At 43.6% G+C, this 20,886-nt stretch overlaps 2 protein-coding genes and 1 pseudogene across 2 annotated transcripts in view; 2 read left to right on the top strand and 1 right to left on the bottom strand.

Moving 5' to 3' along the window:
- LOC147001755 (uncharacterized) overlaps nucleotides 1–20,886 on the top strand; it is a 347,644-nt gene that overhangs the window by 295,710 nt on the left and 31,048 nt on the right. The window lies entirely within an intron of this gene.
- LOC110287693 (angiogenin-like) lies at nucleotides 1,506–1,943 on the top strand (annotated as a pseudogene).
- LOC147001765 (eosinophil cationic protein 2-like) lies at nucleotides 11,312–11,809 on the bottom strand. The gene has a single exon (XM_085828950.1). It carries the CDS (start codon nucleotides 11,777–11,779, stop codon nucleotides 11,312–11,314), a length of 468 nt encoding a protein of 155 aa, XP_085685076.1. The 5' UTR covers nucleotides 11,780–11,809.

The following is a 20,886-nucleotide window of genomic DNA, read 5'->3' on the forward strand; positions in this document are numbered from 1 at the left end:
TGGGATTGGTGTCTCTAGCTGCATATGTAGCAGAAGATGGCCTAGTCGAACATCAATGGGAGGAGAGGCACTTGGTCTTGTGAAGGTTCTATGCCCTAGTATAGGGGAATGCCAGGGCCAGGAAGTGGGTGAGTTGGCGAGCAGGGAGAGGTGGGAGGGGATAGGGGATTTTCAGACAGGACACTAGAAAAGGGGATAACGTTTGAAATGTAAATAAAGAAAATATCTGACAAATGAATAAATTAAATAATAATAATAATAATAATAATAATAATAATAATAATAAAAAGTCCATAAGAAAGTCAAACTCCAGAAGAAGACAACTTGGTCCTAGGGCTTGTGATTGGCACATGTGTGTGGCACGGGGTAAGCTGAGAACTCTGGGGAGGTGATGGTAGGAATCTTCTCTCTTCTCCTCTTCAGAGAGATCTCACAGGGAATTTTAAGTCCTTTGCTTTCATAAAGAGATCTCAGTTTTGTTTTGTTTCCTTTTACCACACTGTAAGATCATTTACCTATACTAGCAGTATTACAAATGTAGGAGACATTAGAAAATATTCTCTCAGATCATCCAAAGAGCCTCTGAAGTAGACCACTATGAAGATGAAGCTTGAGTTCCCCATTTTGCTCTGTAATTGCCTCTTCTAGACCCACTTCAGGTACCACACAACTTGTTCCATTCTTCCTATGCATTGCATAGCAACTCTGCCCTCTGGGAGAAGTAGACCTGCACCCTTCATCCCAAGGTGATCTTCTCTACAGCTTTCCTCATTGATGTGGAACTGAGTGACTGCCTGGAATCCCATCTCAGTAGCCTTGGGGCAAGGGCTGTCCTGTGTTCCTGATCCCCACAAGTCATTCTTCATGGCTCTCAGCTCCTGTGTTATCATCCATCTCGCATCAGGAAACCCCATGCCTCCCCAATGGATGCCACATTTCTGTTCTGTGCATTTCTGTTTTTCTTTCTTCTTCCTTAACCCCTCCCCACCCACACCCACCCCTGCACCCCCCTAAAAAAAAATCCAAAAAACAAACATGCAAACAATCAAACAGAGTCTTCTACTTTACCAAGCTAAGGTGGAACTCTGGGATTCAAGGAATCCTCCTGTCTCTGTTTCCTAAGAAGCTGGGCCTTGCTGACACATAGTGCATCTGCCCTTAGTGTATTTTAAAGGTCTTTGTGCCCTAGGATCTAGCACAGTTTCTGGGCCCAATAGGGACTTGGGTAATGTTTGCTATCAAGTTAAGTAATAGGTGAGTTAAGAATATTAATAGATTTTGTTATACTATGGATGATGGTGAACCTAAGGTATAGAGCAAGATGGCTGTGCCATGGAATCTTTTAGGAAGGTCAAGGCCTAGATGGAATTAGGTAGCCGAGGACACTGATTTATCATGTTCTTTCAGAGAGGAAAGTCTCCACCCACTTAGTCTAAGTTAGAAAGTGGTTCTACAGTGGACCACTCCTGCATTTTTGCCCTTGGCAAGAATCCCTGTTGGAAGTGATGGTGATGAGCCCAGGTCCTTTGTTGTTGGTCTTTGTGCTTAGACTGGTTGTGATCCCTCCCACTCTGGCTCAGGATGACTACAGGTACTTAAAATTCCTGACTAAGCACTATGATGCCAAGCCAAAGGGCCAGGATGACAGATACTGTGAACTTATGATGAAGGAAAGAAAGCTAACCTCGCCCTGCAAAGAAGTCAACCCCTTTATCCATGACACCAAGAACAAAACCAATGCCATCTGTGTAAAGAATGGAAGCCCTTACAGAGAAGGCTTAAGAATAAGCAATTCTTGCTTCCAGGTCACCACTTACAAGCACACAGGAGGGTCTCCCCGACCTCCATGCTGGTACCGAGCCTCTGCAGGGTTCTGATATATTGTTATCGCCTGTAAGAATGGCTTCCCTAAACATTTCGATGAGTCTTTTATCTGTCTGTAGTCCGCAGGCCCCTGGCACATGCCTATCTCTCTTTTCTTTTTATCTCCCCTCACAGCCATGATCACTGCTTCAGTGTTCACTGTCAGTGGCCAGCAAATAAATTATCTGAAACATACATCTGATTTATAATGCACAGAAATAAAATATCTCAAAAGCCATTAAGACTCAGTCTGCAATATCACTACTTCCTACTAAATTCAGCTTTTCCTGTTTTCTCTCCTTGCTGTACACCAGGAGTAAGGGGCTGGGACACAGAGAGGTATTCATCCTAACCTGCCAGTCAATGGGAAAGTAGACTTCATCTTTCTATGGTGCTGAGGATGATAAATTGATTTACAGACATGAAAGGCAATTTTCAAAAGAGCCAAGTTGTCTATTAAGTAATAGGACACTAATGGAGCCCTTTGGAAAGAAGTTTAGGATCAAGAGCCAGCACACCAAGGATATCCCCCTGCCCTCTCCTCCTGTACAGCCTGAGAACGTCAGCACCCAGGGGACAGCCCCAGCTTCAGGCTGTCATCCTCAGCAACCTAATTCATCCCCTTATTTTTTTTAAGGACCTAATCTCTGGCCAAACCTGATTCATAGTTTCACATAGAAATAAATTTCAAGAACAGCCTTCATAAAGCAGAGTTGGAGACTTTTATCAGTGATAATTCTGACATGAAATGTCAACAGAAAGATGGTAAACTAGGCATACCCAAATGTGGGTATGGTGTCCTCAAGAGAGAGTTTTATATAATTGTCTTAACATTGGCCATATGTGCAAAGCCACTCAAACCACACATCAAAAGGTCCTTTTTTCTTTCTCTCTGTCTAAAATATTACTTATTTTATTTTATGTGCATTCTGTTTTATTATATGTGCTTGTCTGCATGGATGTATGTGCACCACATGTTTTTCTTGTGCCCAAGGAGGACAGAAGAGGTGTTGGATCCCCTGAAACTGGAGTTACAGATGGTCATGGTGAATGGTGGTGTCCAATCCTAGGTCCTCTACAAGAACAGCAAGTGTTTCTAAGTCCTGAGCCACCTCATGTCCCCTTTTTATCTTTTGATATGTGGGATCATCAGGTGGCTGTGGGAATGTCTTGGATGGAATTATAATTTGCACAGGTAGAATATAGGCTCACCAGGGTTGCATAAGGGGTTTAGTACATATCTTTTTGAAAAGAAGGTTTCTTCTTCATTCTTGAAAAGTGCAGGCTTACTACTGGCAAGGTGTGAAGGCTTTAAGTAGTTGTTCATTATGATGGAATATTTGCTTGCGAGGTTGCCAAGAAAGAGGTTTCTTCCCCTTCTCATAACCCCTCAATTTTCCATTTTATCCATTGAGTGTCTCTCTCGGTCTTAAATAGGGATTAGTTATCATGGGATACTCACAAGGTATTCATTTTTCTTAGCTATTTTATTTAAACATTTAAAACATAGCCAGATACAATGAAATTTATAGAGGAGAAAGTGGGGGAAAGCCTTGAAGATATGGGCACAGGGGAAAAATTCCTAAACAGAACAGCATTCACCTATGCTGTAAGATCAAGAATTTACAACTGGGACCTCATAAAATTGCAAAGCTTTTGTAGGGCAAAAGATACTGTCAATAAGACAAAAACGACACCAATAGATTGGGAAAGATTTTCACAAATCCTAAATCTGATAAGGGACTAATATCCAATATATACAAAAAACTCAAGAAGCTAGACTCCAGAATTTCAAATAACCCCATTAAAAATGGGGTTACAGAGCTAAACAAAGAATTCTCAACTGAGGAATACCAAATGGCTGAGAAGCACCTGTAAAAATGTTCAATAGCCTTAATCATCAGGGAAATGCAAATCAAAACAACGCTGAGATTCCACCTCACACCAGTTAGAATGGCTAGGATCAAAAATTCAAGTGACAACAGATTCTTTCAAGGAAGTGGAGAAGGAGGAACACTCCTCCATTGCTGATGGGATTGCAAGCTTGTACAACCACTCTGGAAATCAGTCTGGTGGTTCCTCAGGAAACTGGACATAGTACTACCAGTAGATCCAGCAATCCCTCTCCAGGGAATATACCCAGAAGATGTTCCAACTGGTAATAAGGACACATGCTCCACTATGTTCATAGCAGCCCTATTTATAATAGCCAGAAGCTCGAAAGAACCCAGATGTCTGTCAACAGAGGAATGGATACAGAAAATGTGGTACATTTACACAATGGAGTACTACTCAGCTGTTAAAAACAATGAATTTATGAAATTCTTGGGTAAATGGATGTATCTGTAGGATGTCATCCTGAGTGAGGTCACACAAGCACAAAAGAAGTCACTGGATATGCACTCACTGATAAGTGGACATTAGCTCAGAAATCTAGGATATCCAAGAAACAACTTCCAAAACACAAGAAAATTAAGAAAGAAGACCAACGCATGGATACTTCATTCCTCCCTAGAATAGGGAACAAAATATCCATGGAAGGAGTTGCAGAGAGAAATTTTGGCGCTAAAACGAAAGGATGGACCATCCAGAGACTGCATACCTGGTGGTCCGTCAGATAATCAGCCACCAAACACAGACACTATTGCATATGCCAGCAAGATTTTTATGACAGGACCCTGATATAGCTGTCTCTTGTGAGGCTTTGCCAGTTCCTGGCAAATACAGAAGTGGATGTTCACAGTCATTTATAGGATGGAACACAGGGCCCGCAATGGAGGAGCTAGTGAAAGTATCCAAGAAGCTGAAGGGGTCTGCTGCCCTATAGGTGGAACAACAATATGATCTAATCAGTACCCCCAGAGCCTGTGTCTCTAGCTGCATATATAGCAGACGATGGCCTAGTCAGCCATCATTGGGAAGAGAGACCCCTTGGTCTAGCAAAGTTTATGTGCCCCAGTACAGGGAAAAATCAGGGCCAAGAAGTGGGAGTGAGTGGGTAGGGGAGCAAGGCAGGGGGATGGTGTAGGGGACTTTTGGGATTGCATTTAAATGTAAATGAAGAAAGTATCTAATATAAAATCTAAAAAAATATTTAAAACATGTCTAGTTTATGTTATTCTCTCATTAAGCTTTTTAGTTTATTGAATTAAATTTGATAGCTGTGGAGATTTGAGGAAGTTATAGAAAGATTTTATTTTCCCATTCTTCAACCAGATTTCTTTTAAGTATAAGAGCTATGAATAAACCTAGCTTGCTGGGTGCTGTCAGATGCACAGGCTCAGTAGGTAATGTCCTGTTAGCAAAGATTTATGAACACATGCCTAGGTATTTTATTTAGAAAACAATTGCTAGATGCAAAACCACCAAAGCCCCACTTTCCCTGTACTCAAGCCATAGCCAGTACCCAAGTGAGCCCAGCCTTCCTGAGTATTCAGATTTAGGAAGGGTTTGAGAAGTGGGCTGCAGGTCCATGCTCAGCAGAGGAAGAGCCATCTTTACTTCAGAAAACAGGTAGAGGTTTTTAAAATGGCCCTCATTAGAAAAGTTTCCCTAAGATGCTTGCCACCAAGAATAATGACCTAAGTTTTTGTTTGTTTTTTTGTTGTTTTGTTTTGTTTTGTATTGTTTTTTTGAGACAGGGTTTCTCTGTGTACCCCTGGCTGTCCTGGAACTCACTTTGTAGACCAGGGTAGCCTCGAACTCAGAAATTCCCCTGCCTCTGCCTCCTGAGTGCTGGGATTAAAGGCATGCACCACCACACCCAGAATGATGCAAGTTTTATTTGTGGACTCACATGGTAGAAGGAGACAACCTACTCCTACAAATCAATCATCAATCAATTCTCAGTCAATCAATCAATCAATAACATGAGTGGATTGTTCTGCAGTTTGAATTCAGTCCTGGTATTTTTGGTACCAAGTCTGTTTGCTCTGTCATAAAACATGAAGCTGTTTAGAGTGAATCATCAAATTTCAGATAAGGCCTTGTGTCTCAGCAATAAACCATTCGAGAAGCTGAAGACAAAGCCATCTGTGATTGCTGACTGTGCAAGGACAAGACAAGAAAATCTCCCAGATCAAGGAATGGTGGCATGTAAGGAAGAAGATGACAGGCAATGTGAGAGGACCTTTCCCCTGGAACACAGACTTCCAACTCTTTGAGAGTGTAATTCACTCTTCAAAATAAAGAGAGTAAGCAGCAATACCTAAAGCAACACACTGCAGTCCTTTGCTATGAAGAAAGCAGAGGAAAACAAGGAGGAAAACAAGAAAAAGCAAGTTGGTGAGCAGCTTCCAAGGCAAGCTGCTTGACTGCCACACCTTCCTCTGATCTCTAAGAGTCAACCCCTGTGTGCTTCAGCACTGCCTGATTCTTCTCCTTCTATGCACTGTTAGTAATGCTGCCTTCTGGGAGAAGGAGACCTGTCTCCCTTCACCTCAGTGTGACCCTGCTTTCAATGCCTTTCACCTTTCTTCACAGCTACACACTCAAGGACATAGTGGACAAATGGGAAACAATTGCCACCCTTTACTGACCACTTACGTCAGGGGAGGCCCTGTTATAAGACCTTCCATTAAATTTTTTAAAATCTACTTCTTATAATTTTTCTACAAAAAGGTGCTACTGTAGTTCTGTAGCTTATATGGAGGTTCACTATGAGAGGCTAAGGAATCTCCCCAACTCCACACTGTGCTAGTATTCTTCCCATTATTGTGGAAAAAAATGTTGAAACTAATGCACTTAAAAAGAGGGAAGGTTTTGTTTTGACCCATTACTTTGGTATCTATGGAGGGCTGTTAAATTATTGCAGGAGAGAATGGCAGAGCAGGTACTCACAGCATGGTATTAGGAAACAAAGGGAGAACCAAGAAGCTGTGGTCATTATAAGGACTCTCTATGGTCATCCCCTCAGTGATCTTTTGTTTGTCTGAGTCACCCTACTTCCAGGTAGAAAAGCTGTGGCTATGGCTGGAGCATTTGACTGGAGAGGTTGGAAATGGCAGGGAGAAAGTGATCACAGATTTCATGCCATGGCCCACAGGGTTGTTGGTGGTGTTTGGTTGGTTTGTATTTTGCTTTTGATTTTGATTGGGTTTCAGGGATTCAGTGTAGCCTCCATTGACAGTGTAGGGCAGGCTGGCTTCACACTTCCCATCCTCTTGTCTCTACCTCAAGATACTAGAATTATGGGATGCTCTGTCTATGCAGTGCTAGGCACTGGACCCAGGATTCTGTACACGGTAGGCAAGCACTGCCAACTGAGCTACACCCCCCAGCCCTCACATGCCTGTTGTAACTCTGGACCACCATGCCTGCTCTACTCTATTGCATGGATCCATTTTTTATTAGGCTTGGAGAGTGAGCTCCAGATTGGAACCCACACTTCCAGTCCTGCCTCCCAACAGTCACATTCTGCACAACAGAGTGTGGATCTTAGGTTGTATCTGCCTCTGATTAGCACTCTTCCTCTGAGCACTGCCGCGAAACCATTGCTTCTTAACCTCCCTGAGCAAGGGTCTGAACTTCATGGATTCCTGTCATTAACACAGTTGGTTCTGTCATATGAAGGCCTGGGAGATGCTTTCTGCACAAAACACACGTTGGTTCCCCTTTGTGTTACTATTTTTTTTTCTGTCCCCTCAGACTCTGCAGAAAGCTTGACTTCTGGGTTTCTTGCTGTTTAAGTTCTGTTGGTAAATAGATAATTTAGCACACATTGAGAGCCCTGTTCCTCCATTGTTATTTTTGCTATGCTTGATCTTAAATCTAACCATGACCTACCAGGAGAGTTAAAGTAATTTTAAGATCTATACCAGACCTGAAAGATTCTTGAGCAGACAAAAACTTGTTTCTTACTAGGTCTGGAAAATAGCCTTAGGTAACAAAATTATCAGTAAAAATTGAAAAGTTTTTTTGTGAGTTCAAAACCAGCCTGGTCTACAAAGTAAGTTCCAGGACATACAGAGCTACATAGAAGACCCTTAGGCTGTACCCAATTTCATCTCAAATAACTAGATTATGTCAATCCCTGAAGTTCCTCAAATGTAGTTTTATGTGAAAAGGGCAGATTCTGCCATGGACCAGCCTCAGGTTGAGGATGGGTTCTGAGACAAGGAGTGTCTGAGAGCAGCAAAAACAAACCCCTCAAAGTCAAATCTTGGGTCTGAGCTGGCCACCTTTGTTTGCTGGAGACAGTTTTCCAACCTGCTTCCTCTCTGTTCTGATTTTTCTCTCTCTCTTAGATCTGCTTTCTTTGGAAATCTCTAGACATCTCTCTAAGTTTTCTTTTGATTATACCATGATTCAGCATCCTGTGACCCCAGGACCTTAATTCTTAGGAAACAGCAAGAGCAAGTTTTCTTTTAACACTGCAAAAGAATTCAGAGATCTGCCTGCCTCTGACAAGCAGGATGGTAAACTTGCTGGGTGGGACCTGAAATTTCTAGTCCTAAAATTACCATTTCTGCCCCACCTGAGCCTAGAATTGCTGTGTCCCAGGCTGACTTTGAATTCAGGAATGTGCCTGCCTTTATGTCTTTCTGACATCCTGGTTTATAGTACAGCTGCCTTTATTCCTTCGCATTCATGAAGGCCCTCGTATAATTCATATTGCATCCTTAATATTCACATAGTTGAGAAATCATATAATATCACAGTCATTTTTCTAAGAATTCTTTTCTACAGCCTAAAACGCTACACTAAATGTCCCAGCTTGTACCATTATGCTAAGACATTAGCCACACCTTAACTATCTCATGCTATCTCTGATACTTATGGAGTCATTCAGGTTAACAGGGAGGACACTGGTCAAGGGAACATGAAAATATGTACATTATTATAAAAATAAGCTTCATGCCATGGCATTCCACATCTGCTGGTCCTGTTCCAGGGGCAGGAATCCTGTCATTCTGTCCCCACTAAGGCCATGCCAGACTCAGCAAGTTTCTACACCAACCCAGAAAGGCAGATTCCACAACAACTCCATTTGCTGCTCAAGAGTAGTGGCTTCCCTGCAGGCCTGCCTGAGGAGAGGCTAAGTTTTGCATCTGGGAGCCCAGAAAGGAACAGCAAAATGGAAGCTGGGGATCCAGACTGAAAGTCAGAGGTATGGATCTGAGGATGTCACCCCTCTGTTCCATTCTGCATCTGACACTGCAGGAAGTTTCATAGCCACATCTGGTGATGCCAGGATCACATATGTCCTTAAAGAGATGGCACCTTCCTGTCTGAAACTGATTCCTGACTACAGTTCTGTCCTCAGGAGTCAGGGCAGGACCTCTCATTATTCATCTCTTTTCTGTGCAGATTCCAGTTCCTCCATCTTGGAATCTGTCCTTCCTGGTTTGTCTTGAATGATCTCAGAATTGGCCTCTGAAGACAGCTATGCAGGGAGAGGGCAAGGGATAGCCTCACCGAGAGATCCCAATTCCCTCGTCTCCTCTGCCAACCACTTCTTCCCATAGAGAAACTTCAAGGAAGATACCCATCTCCTCTCAGATTCATTTGTTTCCAGGGACTGTGAATATCCCTCAAAATGTATAAGACACTGCCTCGACACACACATACAAACACACACACACACGCACACACACACACAGAGAGAGAGAGAGAGAGAGAGAGAGAGAGAGAGAGAGAATTGTCTTTGTGTTTGTTTCTCCCCCTTCCTCTCTCCCTACCCCTATCAGACACAGAGATACTACAAATCAAGATGAGTATACAAAGGTATTTATACTAGAAAACTCTGTTCAGCTAAATTAAAGAGTCAGGGACAGGTTTCATGAGAACAGGTTTCAAGCTAAAATCAGCAACCTCAAAGCAGAGATTCCACCTGAGGACATAGAGGAATAATCCCCCACTTATGATCCAAGCAAGGCTCTCAAACTTCTCTTCATGGACTGATGGATTGGCTCAGCAAATGAAAGCACTGCTGATAATCCGGGTTTGAGCTGCAGAGTCCATGTGTGGGAAGAAGGGAACCAGATTCTGTAAGTTCTCCTTTGATACCCACATATATGACCACCACATACATGTCTTCCACATACATGCTATGGTATGTGTGCCCCCACCAACACAATAAAGGTAAAGCATTAAAATAAAGCATCAAACAATAAACAAACAAACCTCCACCCCCTAGAAACGCCATCGTCCCCTGTCTAGACTAAGATCATCGCCTGTAACATAATCTTCTCAGGGAGATGATAGTGTGGGAGAGCATAAGCCACGCTAGCTATACAGAGAAAAGTGCCAACACCTATCTCACAGATAAGAACTGCCACATGGATAAACCTGAGAAGGAATGTCCCTGTCTCCATTTCCTATGGAATCTGTTAGCTTAATGGAGAGAGGAAGACAAAGCATTAGGATGCTGAGCCTCTCTCTCCTCAGATGGATGGGCCACCCCAGAAAGGACAGTTTGAAGATCCACTTCCTGGTTTTTGTCTATGTAAAGATTAGATACAAAGTAGTGTTTATCATGGACATTTCACTCACTTGTGTAATCATAATTTCTCCTTCATTCCTCTACTCTCTGATCTGTCTTGCACTTCCTCACCATGTGTGGCTGGTTCTCTTGTTTCTCACAGTCCCAGCTTCTGCTTTCCTGTTCCATGTATTCTACTCCCCTATTTTATACTTTCCTTTAGATTTCATCTTTGCTTTTCATCTAAATCCATGTATGGATACATATAACTACACACACACACACACACATACACACACACACACACACACACACACACACACACACACACCATTTTTTTAAATTCATTGAGGTGGAGAGATATCTCAGCAGTTAAGAACACTGACTGATCTTGCAGAGGACCTGTGTTTCATTCCTAGTTCCCATGTAGCTAACAAACATCTGTAACCCCAGGGCAGGCCCTCTCATTATTCATCTCTTTCCTGTGCAGATTCCAGTTCCCCTATCTTGGAATCTGTCCTCCTGGTTTGTGTTGAATGATCTCACAATTGATCTCTAAGGACAGCGATGCAAGGGATAGCCTCACCGAGAGATCCCAATTCCCTGGTCTCCTCTGCCAGCCACTTTTTCCCATAGAGAAACTTCAGGGAAGATGCTGTGTGGGAACTTTCAGAAAAGATGTCTGTCTCTTCTCAGTTTCATTTGTTTCCAGGGACGGGGAAGATGCCTCAGTTGGTATAAAGCCCTGCCTCAACACACACACACACACACACACACTTCTCAGTGTGTGTATCTTCCCCTTCCACTCTCCCCAACCCTGTCAGACACAGAGATACCAGAGATCTGGAATTGTATGCAAAGGTGTTTATTAGTAAGAAAAGATGTGTTCAGCTAAATTAAAGGTAGTCAGGGACAGGTTTCACGAGGACATGTGCTGATATGGAGCGCAGACAGAGGAATTGTCTCTTCACTACTATGATCTTGGCAGTAGCAGATGAGCGAAGGTACAAAGTGCTGGCACTGGAGCTAAAATGTCCCATCCAAGTGAACTGGAACCACTGGATACCTGAGACTGTCCTGTGGAGTTCTGGGGTCACAGGCAACTGTGTAGTACTCCACTGATCTTCTTGGTTGGTATCTGCATTGGGTATAAGGTGTTCTCCGACTTGTGATGTTACATACAGTTATATTTACCCGAGATGAACTATTATGACAGTTTCTACTTATATTGTCACTGCACAAGCCACTTGGATTTCCACACACACCAACAGCATTAGCAAAACTTGTATGAAGAAAAGTATTTAGGCCCTTACATGTTCTTCTAAACCTGTTAATACGCTGCATTTCAACATTACATTGGAGGTTGGCATTATTATTGATATGCTGGATGGCAAACCACTGGGAAGGGGTTTGTCCCTGGCATGAGGCAAGCATTAGGACAAGTCCTAGCAGCAGCAGGAGACAAAGTCGGGACTCAAGCAGCTTCGGACCCATGTTTCCTGTGAGGACAGAAGAGAAGTGACTGCTCCCATCTTGCCCCAGTTTTCCCTATCTCTTCCTGAAGGCCCTTGCTGTCACTGTGCGTTCACAGTGCCACTTTTCCTGGACACTGTCCCATCACCTGCCCACCCTGTCCCAGGCATAGGCAGTCAGTGTCTTACCCCGTCTGCTTTGTGGCTCCCGTGGAACTGAGGGCTGGTTGTCCTGGAAATCAGGGATAATGTGGGAGCTCCACTTGGGCCCATAGATATACAGCAGGCTTTGTGGGTGGAGCTGGTGCAGAACCCACAGATTGGTACATTGTCTGCTTGTGCAACCAGCCTTCTATTTCTTCACTTGGCCAAGCCATGGTGCTGCTGGCTCCATTGTAAGGAAGAAATTCCAAGCCCTCTTGTGCAGGGCAGTTTTAAGTCTGAATTGGAACTCTCCACAGAAATCTCTGTATTGCCTTTTGATTGGCTGTAGGGTTCACAACTGTTTTCAGTAAGGAACAGACAAGTTTTCTATTAGCCTGACTACACACTTTAGAAAGCCTGGGGAAGCCCGAATCATAAGAGATATTTACCTTTCTATCTTGCATCTTTAAAATTATATTATGGTGAGGTCTGCAGAGATGGCTCAGTTGTTAGGAGTGCTTGATGCTCTGCCAAGTGCTCCTGCTGTCTATGGAAATGGCAGTGGACAACGTTTCTAAAATTTCACAGGAACCTGATTTTACGGACTAATCTTTTGGGGGTCTAAGGAATGTTGAGTAAGGTGCCACTCTGGAACCTGGGTTTGGTTTGAACTTGCTTAGAAACCCAGATTGTATTCAAATTTTTCTGTCCTTCTGCCTCAGGCTGGAAGTTCTAGGGTCCCAGGCTGGCACTTCCAGACCCAGCTTATGAGCCAGGTTGTAAGCAGCCTGTGCTGCTGTGAGTGGATGCTCAGCTTTAGGAAGAAAGACTCAGCAGCAAGAAGCAAGGACTCTGTGGCCTTGCCCTTGAAGGATGTTGTGGGACACAGTGCACTTTTCTGTCCTCCTTTCTTCTGCCATGACCTTGAGCAGCATTGCTTTAGCACATGCCTCCCATCGTGGGCTTTTCTCTACCACAGACGCCCAATCAAGAAAGCCAACTGACAGGATGGTATCCCTGACACTAAAATTAAATGATGTTCTGTTTTCTTCCATAGTTGTTTCTGCACACACATGCACACATATGCACATCCACCCACATTTATTCAGTGACTCAAAGCACTAGAGAGATTCCTAGATGGAAGGAATCTAAGAGGTCTTTTATTACAGATCCTTCATTTCACAACCATAGGCCAGAATCCGGGGTGATGTTCCAGGCTGACACAATATGGGACTGGTGACTCTCCGATCTGAGGGCCACACAGCACTCTGACCACTTCAGGGTTGATGTGGAGATTTCCTGCAGAGTGTGCAGTCTCAGAAAGAGAAGAAGAGGCTGAAGCTGGGCACCTTCATGATGCTAAGAAAGGTTGGGCTATGAGCTAGAGCAGAATGAGGTCTATAAGACCTCACTGTGTTCAGCAGAGGGCAGGAGCAGGCCTGTAGCCCTGTGCTGGTGTGGGGCCTGGGAAAGGAGGACCTGGCATAGAGATGGCCTCATTTTCTTCTGTAACACAGAAAACACAGATGTGGATGTTCTTCCCACTGGAACCTTCTCAACTAGAGTCTTTTTACTAGACTAAGAATGTTGTAACTCTCAATGGACTGCCCAGCCTCCTCACTCTGTTAATAGGGTAACCTGTAATGGTGTGTGTGGGGTGCTGCTTCACTCTGAAATGAGAGATCATCCCAGTGGGGTAGTGCTTCAATGTTCAGCAGCCCTCCCCTTTGATGACACTGTCCTGGGATAAGGCTGCTTAGAAGACCTTAGAGATGAAAGCAGTTAGGATAAGTCCCAGGGACAGTCATTTAGAGGCTGCATGTTGGTCTCTAGGACACCCTTGCTCTTGCCTCCTTCCCTAACCTAAAAGGCTTTTATTCTCAGTTTTATCAATAAAACACCCTCTTCAGTTTAATGGTGCTTTGGGCAACTCAAGGGGTCAGGAGCTCTGGTCCTGTTCAGTGTATGGCCTTTACCCAGCATGAGGCTGTAGGTGCCACCAACTGTCCAACTTCTGTCCGATTTGCCTCAGCCAGGTCACTCTCTTTGAACAGTGCTATTCTTGGCATTGCCTCCCAAGTGCTGGATTACTGAATAAACTTCCCACCTTCTCAGGGGCTGAGGACTGTTTTTGTTTTGTTTTGTTTGTTTGTTTTCTGAGCAAAAGGACTCACTATTTAGCCCTGGGTGGCCTATGTAGATCAGCTGGCCACAGACTCAGACAGAGCCCCTTGACCCTGCTTCTCAAGTGTTGGGGTAAAAGCTTGTGCCACTATGTCTGATGCCACTGAAGAAAGCATCTCGTTCAGATTCTGTTGGGCACAGCATCTGGGAAATTTAGATCCACACTGTGCAAAATTTCTGATTTCTCACAAGGCAGAAATAAAGATTACTTTTATGTTGAAAACTGTAAATATTTATGTATTTATGTATGTATTTATTTATTTAATGTATGTAAGTACACTGTCAGCATTTTTAGACAGACCAGAAGTGAGAATCAGATTCCATTATAGATGAGCCACCATGTGTTTTCTGGGAATCAAACTCAGGAACCCTGTAAGAGCAGTCAGTGCTCTTAGCCAATGAGCCCTCTCTCTCAAAAACAGTAAATCTTTATATTTGTAGTTAATTTAAAAACATAAAAGGCACAGTGTAGTTCAGCCAGAAAACAGGTAGGGGCATCAGGTCTCTGCTCCTACTTAGTGACCTTATCCTTTGCTTTGTAGTTCATGGCCACATCGTCCCCCTTTACTGTGACTGTGAACTTGCAGGAAGAACAGTATAGAGCTAGGCACACCAACAAGTCAGCTAGTGGAAATTAGGTAAGCCTATCACAACATTGCTATGGACAAGTTTGAAGATGCTGTCTGTCCTAGCAAACATGACCTGATTGCCAGGTTTTTGTGTTAAATAAAAAGCAGCTACTTCACTCAGGGTGCAGGAGGGACAAACAGGCTTAGCATAGTAGCACTGGTTGCCTCTTCAGGCCTGTCCCATTCATCTTACATTTTCTCTCTCCTGCCAGCTCTTCTCCTTGGAGTTATGGTTCTTTAAGGTTTCTTGTTTTCTCAGCATGTCCTTCAGGCCAGCCTGAGTTTTCTGCCTTTTTCCTCCCAAAGTATTGGAATCATGGCAGGAGCAGTTGACCCAAATAGACTTTGCATTGGTGTATGTGAGCTCTCTTGCTGATTTGCAGTGGTACGGAGTGTTAAGAGATGGTGAGATGCCTCAGCTTGGAAAGCACTGAGAAGAGGGGTGGGGTAAGGAATGAGATCTCACTGGAGTAGGGGCAGCCTATGCCTGAGGCATTATATACTTGCACGAGCAGTCCTTAAATAACTTACTGTAATCATGAATGTCCATGTGATAATAACAAAACCATACAACATGGGTTCTAGTTTAAAGTTCATTATAAAATCATCCCCTCTTGTGCCTTGAAACTCCCTCCTCCTTAAAAAAAAAAAAAAAAGTTGTCCTTCTGATGTCCCCAGAACATCTCAGATAAAAGGCACTAAGCTGTCGCTACCATCTCGGACCAGCAGAAAAGAAGCAATGAAACCTATGTCCTTCTCAAGGCAATTTATTCAGAAACTTAACAATGTGCAGGAAAAAGAATGCCCCTACCTCTCTCGGCCATCCCCCTTTATTTCCTCCAGTCTACTCTCCATCACCCCAGTCCATGTAGGCACAGTTCATTGGCTCAGGACTACATTTGTCACATCATCTGATCTTATGTTGTGGTGCATCTGCGCAATGCAGCTCAAGGTACGTGGCTATCTTGAGGGATATGAGGAAGTCAGGTGCTAGTCATAAGACTTGGCAGCTTCCCAGGCGCCATCTTGGGGCCTTGGCCCCACTGACTCCTCACATCTCCCCCTTATTCTTTAAATTGTCAGAGAGAATGCCCATCATTGGGAGACAGACAGCAGTCATCTGATCCCTGTCTTAGGTTGGTAACACGTCCAGTGAGTCTTAACTGTCATTGACTACTTCTCTAGCATGCCAAGCCACACTTGAGGAGATTGCCCCATCTCCACAGCTGCAAAGGTTTGTATCAACAGAGCTTGAGCCCTGTGACGGTGATGTTGCATGCAGCAGATGCACCAAAAGGTCAGGACACTGAAGTTCACGCAGCACAGTGCCAAACCACCAATCCACAAATTCCTTTAGGTGTGATATAGAGGTGGCAATCCAATTTGCAAGTCTTTCAGCTATGGATACATCCATGTGAGTGGAATTGATATGGACTATCCCAAAATCTCTCTTGAGTCTAAACAGGGTCATAACTGAAGGGGCCTGCATGGGCCATGGCAATAATCTAGGCATTCTGGTCATAATAGCTAAAGAAAACATAGAAGCATTCCAACCAGCACATATTATAAAAACAACTATCCTCCTTACATTCTATAACATCATTAAAATAACTACCATTATAAACTAAAAATACAAAAGGAGGTCAAAAGCATACAGGTGTGGCTTTAAAGAATATATTCTTCCCATAAGCAAATTGAATAACAGAAGACTCAAATAATACAGATCCATTCCAATAAAACCTAGCATTTTCCCACGCCCCACCTATCAACATACTCAAAGGAGAAAGATCTGTACAACTCCCAATTTTTCCCACACAACAGCCAAACATTAAAGGGATTCTTGCCCCTCTCTGGGCTGGATTTTGATACGTCCAATTAAGCCCTGAAAACGTTTGATTATGACTGGTACTAATATAAGGGGAAAAGGTAAAATATTTTTTCACAGCCCATGCATCTTTGCAGTTGGTCCATGGGGGCAGCGAATTTCGAATACCCCTACAAAAGGGGGCCCATTGTAGATCTTCAGTCATCACTGCAGGCAGCAGCATCACCTCCAGGAGCAGCTTCATCAGAGCACCTCCATCCATCTTGAACTACCCTTGTCAATCACTCTGGAACCCACAGTGGCTGGCAATGATCCTGTGGAAACACACAAACAGACCTTCTCGCCCAGACCAACACAGAATCTGGCCCATGCCATTGTCCACTCAGAACATCCTTCCACATGACTGTGCCTTTGTAGGATGCCTCAGGATTGGCAAACTATTCCGTAGCAGTCAAATCATTTTTATCTTTATTCAAAAAATTCAAGGTAAAGAGAGCAATGGCTAATTTCTCCCTAGGAGTAGCGCCAGAGGCTACTCCCCCTTTCTGTTTTATTAGACACTCTTTCAGAGTGCAATGGGCTCTTTCAATGATGCCCTGGCCCTGAGGATTGTAGGGTATATCCTGCACCAAGCATACACCCATCATTTTACAAAAGAAAACAAAAGAAGCTGAAGTATAAGCAGGCCCATTATCAGTCTTAAGCTCTCTGGGCTGACCCCATGCACTTCATGCCTCAAAGCAATGGGCAATGACATGGTATGCCTTTTCACCAGTATGCAGGGAGGCAAACAACACCCCAGAGGCTGTATCTACAGAAATATGAACAAATTGCAGTTTACCAAATTCTGAAAAATGAGTCACATCCATTTGCCAAATGTGGAGGGGAAGCAGGCCGAGAGGGTTTACTCCCACACTCGGCTGAGGCAATAGTGTGGCACAGGCTTTGCAAGCCATAACAATATCCCTTGCCTCTGCTCTAGTAATATGAAATCGAGAAGAAAGTGTTTTTGGAATTCACATGAAACTGAATGAAATTCACGAGCCAGTTCTACAGTTGTTTGAATCAAAAAGGCAGAAGCAGCTCTAGCAGCTTTATCAACCAAATCATTGCCCTCTGCTAAAGGACTAGGCAAACCGGTATGAGCTCAAATGTGTTGGACAAAACATCGAAAACTTCTATTTCAAATTAAGGATTGCAATTTATTTAACAAATCCCCTATAGTGGATCGAAAATTCACCTTCCCCACCACTTGCAGCACTGCTAACGAATTAACCACATACTGACTATCTGAAATTAAATTAAAAGATTAAGAATACAATTCAAAAACTTTTTTTTTAAAATATTTTTTAATTAGGTGTTTTCCTCAATTACATTTCAAATGCTATCCCAAAAGTCCCCCATACCCTTCCCGCCACTCCCTTACCCACCCCTTCCCACTTTTTGGCCCTGGCGTTCCCCTGTACTGGGTCATATAAAGTTTGCATGTCCAATGGGCCTCTCTTTCCAGTGATGGCCAACTAGGCCATCTTTTGATACATATGAAGCTAGAGTCAAGAGCTCCGGGGTACTGGTTAGTTCATAATGTTGTTGCACCTATATGGTTGCAGATCTCTTTAGCTCCTTGGGTACTTTCTCTAGCTCCACCATTGGGGGCCCTGTGTTATATCCAATAGTTGACTGTGAGCATCCACTTCTGTGTTTGCTATGCCCCAGCATAGTCTCACAAGAGACAGCTATATCAGGGTCCTTTCAGCAAACTCTTGCTAGTGTATGCAATGGTGTCATCGTTTGGAGGGTGATTAAGGGATGGATCCTTGGATATTGCTGTCTCTAGATGGTCCATCATTTTGTCTCAGCTCCAAACTTTGTCTCTATAACTCCTTCCCTGGGTGTTTTGTTCCCAATTCTAAGAAGGGGCAAAGTGTCCACACTTAGATCTTCTTTCTTCTTGAGTTTCATGTGTTTTGCAAATTGTATCTTATATCTTGGGTATTCTAAGTTTCTGGGCTAATATCTACTTATCAGTGAGTACATATCACTTGAGTTCTTTTGTGATTGTGTTACCTCACTCAGGATGATGTCCTCCAGGTCCAACCATTTGCCTAGGAGTTTCATAAATTCATTCTTTTTAATAGCTGAGTAGTACTCCATTGTATAAATGCACCACATTATTTGTATCCATTCCTCTGTTGAGGGGCATCTGGGTTCTTTCCAGCTTCTGGCTATTATAAATAAGGCTGCTATGAACATAGTGGAGCATGTGTCCTTCTTACCAGTTGGAACATCTTCTGGATATATGCCCAGAAGAGGTATTGTGGGATACTCTGATAGTACCATGTCCAATTTTCTGAGGAACAGCCAGACTGATTTCCAGAGTGTTTGTACAAGCTTGCAATTGTCCACCAACAATGGAGGAGTGCTCCTCTTTCTCCACATCCTCACCAGCATCTGCTGTCACCTGAATTTTTTATCTTAGCCATTCTGAGTGTTGTGAGGTGGAATCTCAGGGTTGTTTTGATTTGAATTTCCCTGATGATTAAGGATGCTTAACATTTTTTCAGGTGCTTCTCAGCCATTCAGTATTCCTTAGGTGAGAATTCTTTGTTTAGCTCTGAGCCCCATTTTTAATGGGGTTATTTGATTTTCTGGAGTCCACCTTCTTGAGTTCTATAAATCTATTAGATATTAGTCTACTATCTGATTTAGGATAGGTAAAGATCCTTCCCCAATCTGTTGGTGGCCTTTTTGTCTTATTGACAGTGTCTTTTGCCTTACAGAAGCTTTGCAATTTTATGAGGTCCCATTTGTCAATTCTTGATCTTACAGCACAAGCCATTGCTGTTCTATTCAGGAATTTTTCCCCTGTGCCCATATCTTTGAGGCTTTTCTCCACTTTCTCCTCTATATGTTTGAGTGTCTCTGGTTGGTTGTTGTTTTTAAATGATATTTTGTGTTCACTTTTGTATTAGCTTTAGGTTTTTGGTTGTTTCTGTTTTGGTTTGTTTTTGTCTTGTTTGAGTGTCTGTCTGCTTTCTGATGTCATCTTAGCTGAACTACACTCTCAGCCCCAAGGTTTTCTTCTTCTAAAGCTATTCCTCTCAGTGATGGTGTTGTATCTCAGCAGTAGTGCTCTGCCTAAGACCCTGACCTGACAAGACAAAGGAAGAGGGCAAAACCTGAAGAGGCAAGCCAATAACAGTAATAGTTAGTAAGGACTGCCTTTTGACAAACCTCTGGGCATTGTTGGGAGCAGATGAAGTCCTGAGTGAATGTGTGTTGCAGAAATTCCCAAGACTTATGGAAATAGAGGAATCATTGACCTTTAACTCTAATCCTGTATGCAGAAACTGTTAGCCACAGCTTCCTCTTGCAAGATGACTGCTCCCCTACACAAACCTCCTGCCCAGATTGGCTACCCTCCCTCCTCTACAGCCGTGTACAATCAATGCACACTGTTTCCAGGATGCTGCTGGTTCATCTATATCAGAGACCACTGGCACTTGAGCCCAGCTTTTCTGTACAACGGTCTGTGAGCCTAATCTTTCTCCATTCCCTCACAACCCTGGTCAGGTTTCCAGAACCAAAGCATTCAGGTCAAGCAGGGCATGCTGTGAGGGAGCTTCTATATTGGGTTGAGGTAAGAAGACAATTCTCATCAGAGTGACACTATCCCACAGGCTGGGGTCCTGAGCTGCACAGGAAGGACGAAAAAAGGAAGACCACCAGCACTCTCTGCTTCCTGGGTATGAATGAGATGGGACTGGCTGCCTCAAGCTCCTGACATCAGATGTGTCCAGAGGGGATCCTGACAATATTGTGTGCATTAGTATATTAGTTACTCCTATGATGTTGGGGGAGGGGCATATAACACCAGAAATAAGTATTGAGCTGGCAGAGGACTAAGCAGGCAGGGAGGTGTAAAAAGAAGTGGGAAGGATGAAATATTAATGGAAGAGTAATCCTGCAGTTTGGGCCAAAAGGAGAGAAGAAAAGGAATGCAGTTAGGGGGCCCAGTGCAATCCTGTCTGTCAGGGAAGTGAAGCACAGAGACTGTGAAAACCAGACCAGCTCTTTTGCTTCTTCTGGAAAACACCAAATGGTTGATGGCGCTGGTGTAGGAGGAGGGCCTGGAGGACCAGGCGACCCAGTATTAGGAGGCTGCAGAGGATTCCACAGAGGTCTTATGGTCTTGGTCGCAGTCTTGGTCGAGGCTATTGCCATGATTGACGCCATGGGGCTTGTGGTGGTAAAGCTGAAGACAAAGAGTGGATCCTCATCACCAAGCTGGCCCACCTGGTTAAGGACATGAAGATCATGTCCTTGGAGGAAATCTACCTGTTCTCC

Source organism: Mus caroli, unplaced genomic scaffold (genome assembly GCF_978045245.1).
Source record: "Mus caroli unplaced genomic scaffold, Mus_caroli_1 scaffold_12, whole genome shotgun sequence".
Classification (NCBI taxonomy): Eukaryota; Metazoa; Chordata; class Mammalia; order Rodentia; family Muridae; genus Mus; species Mus caroli.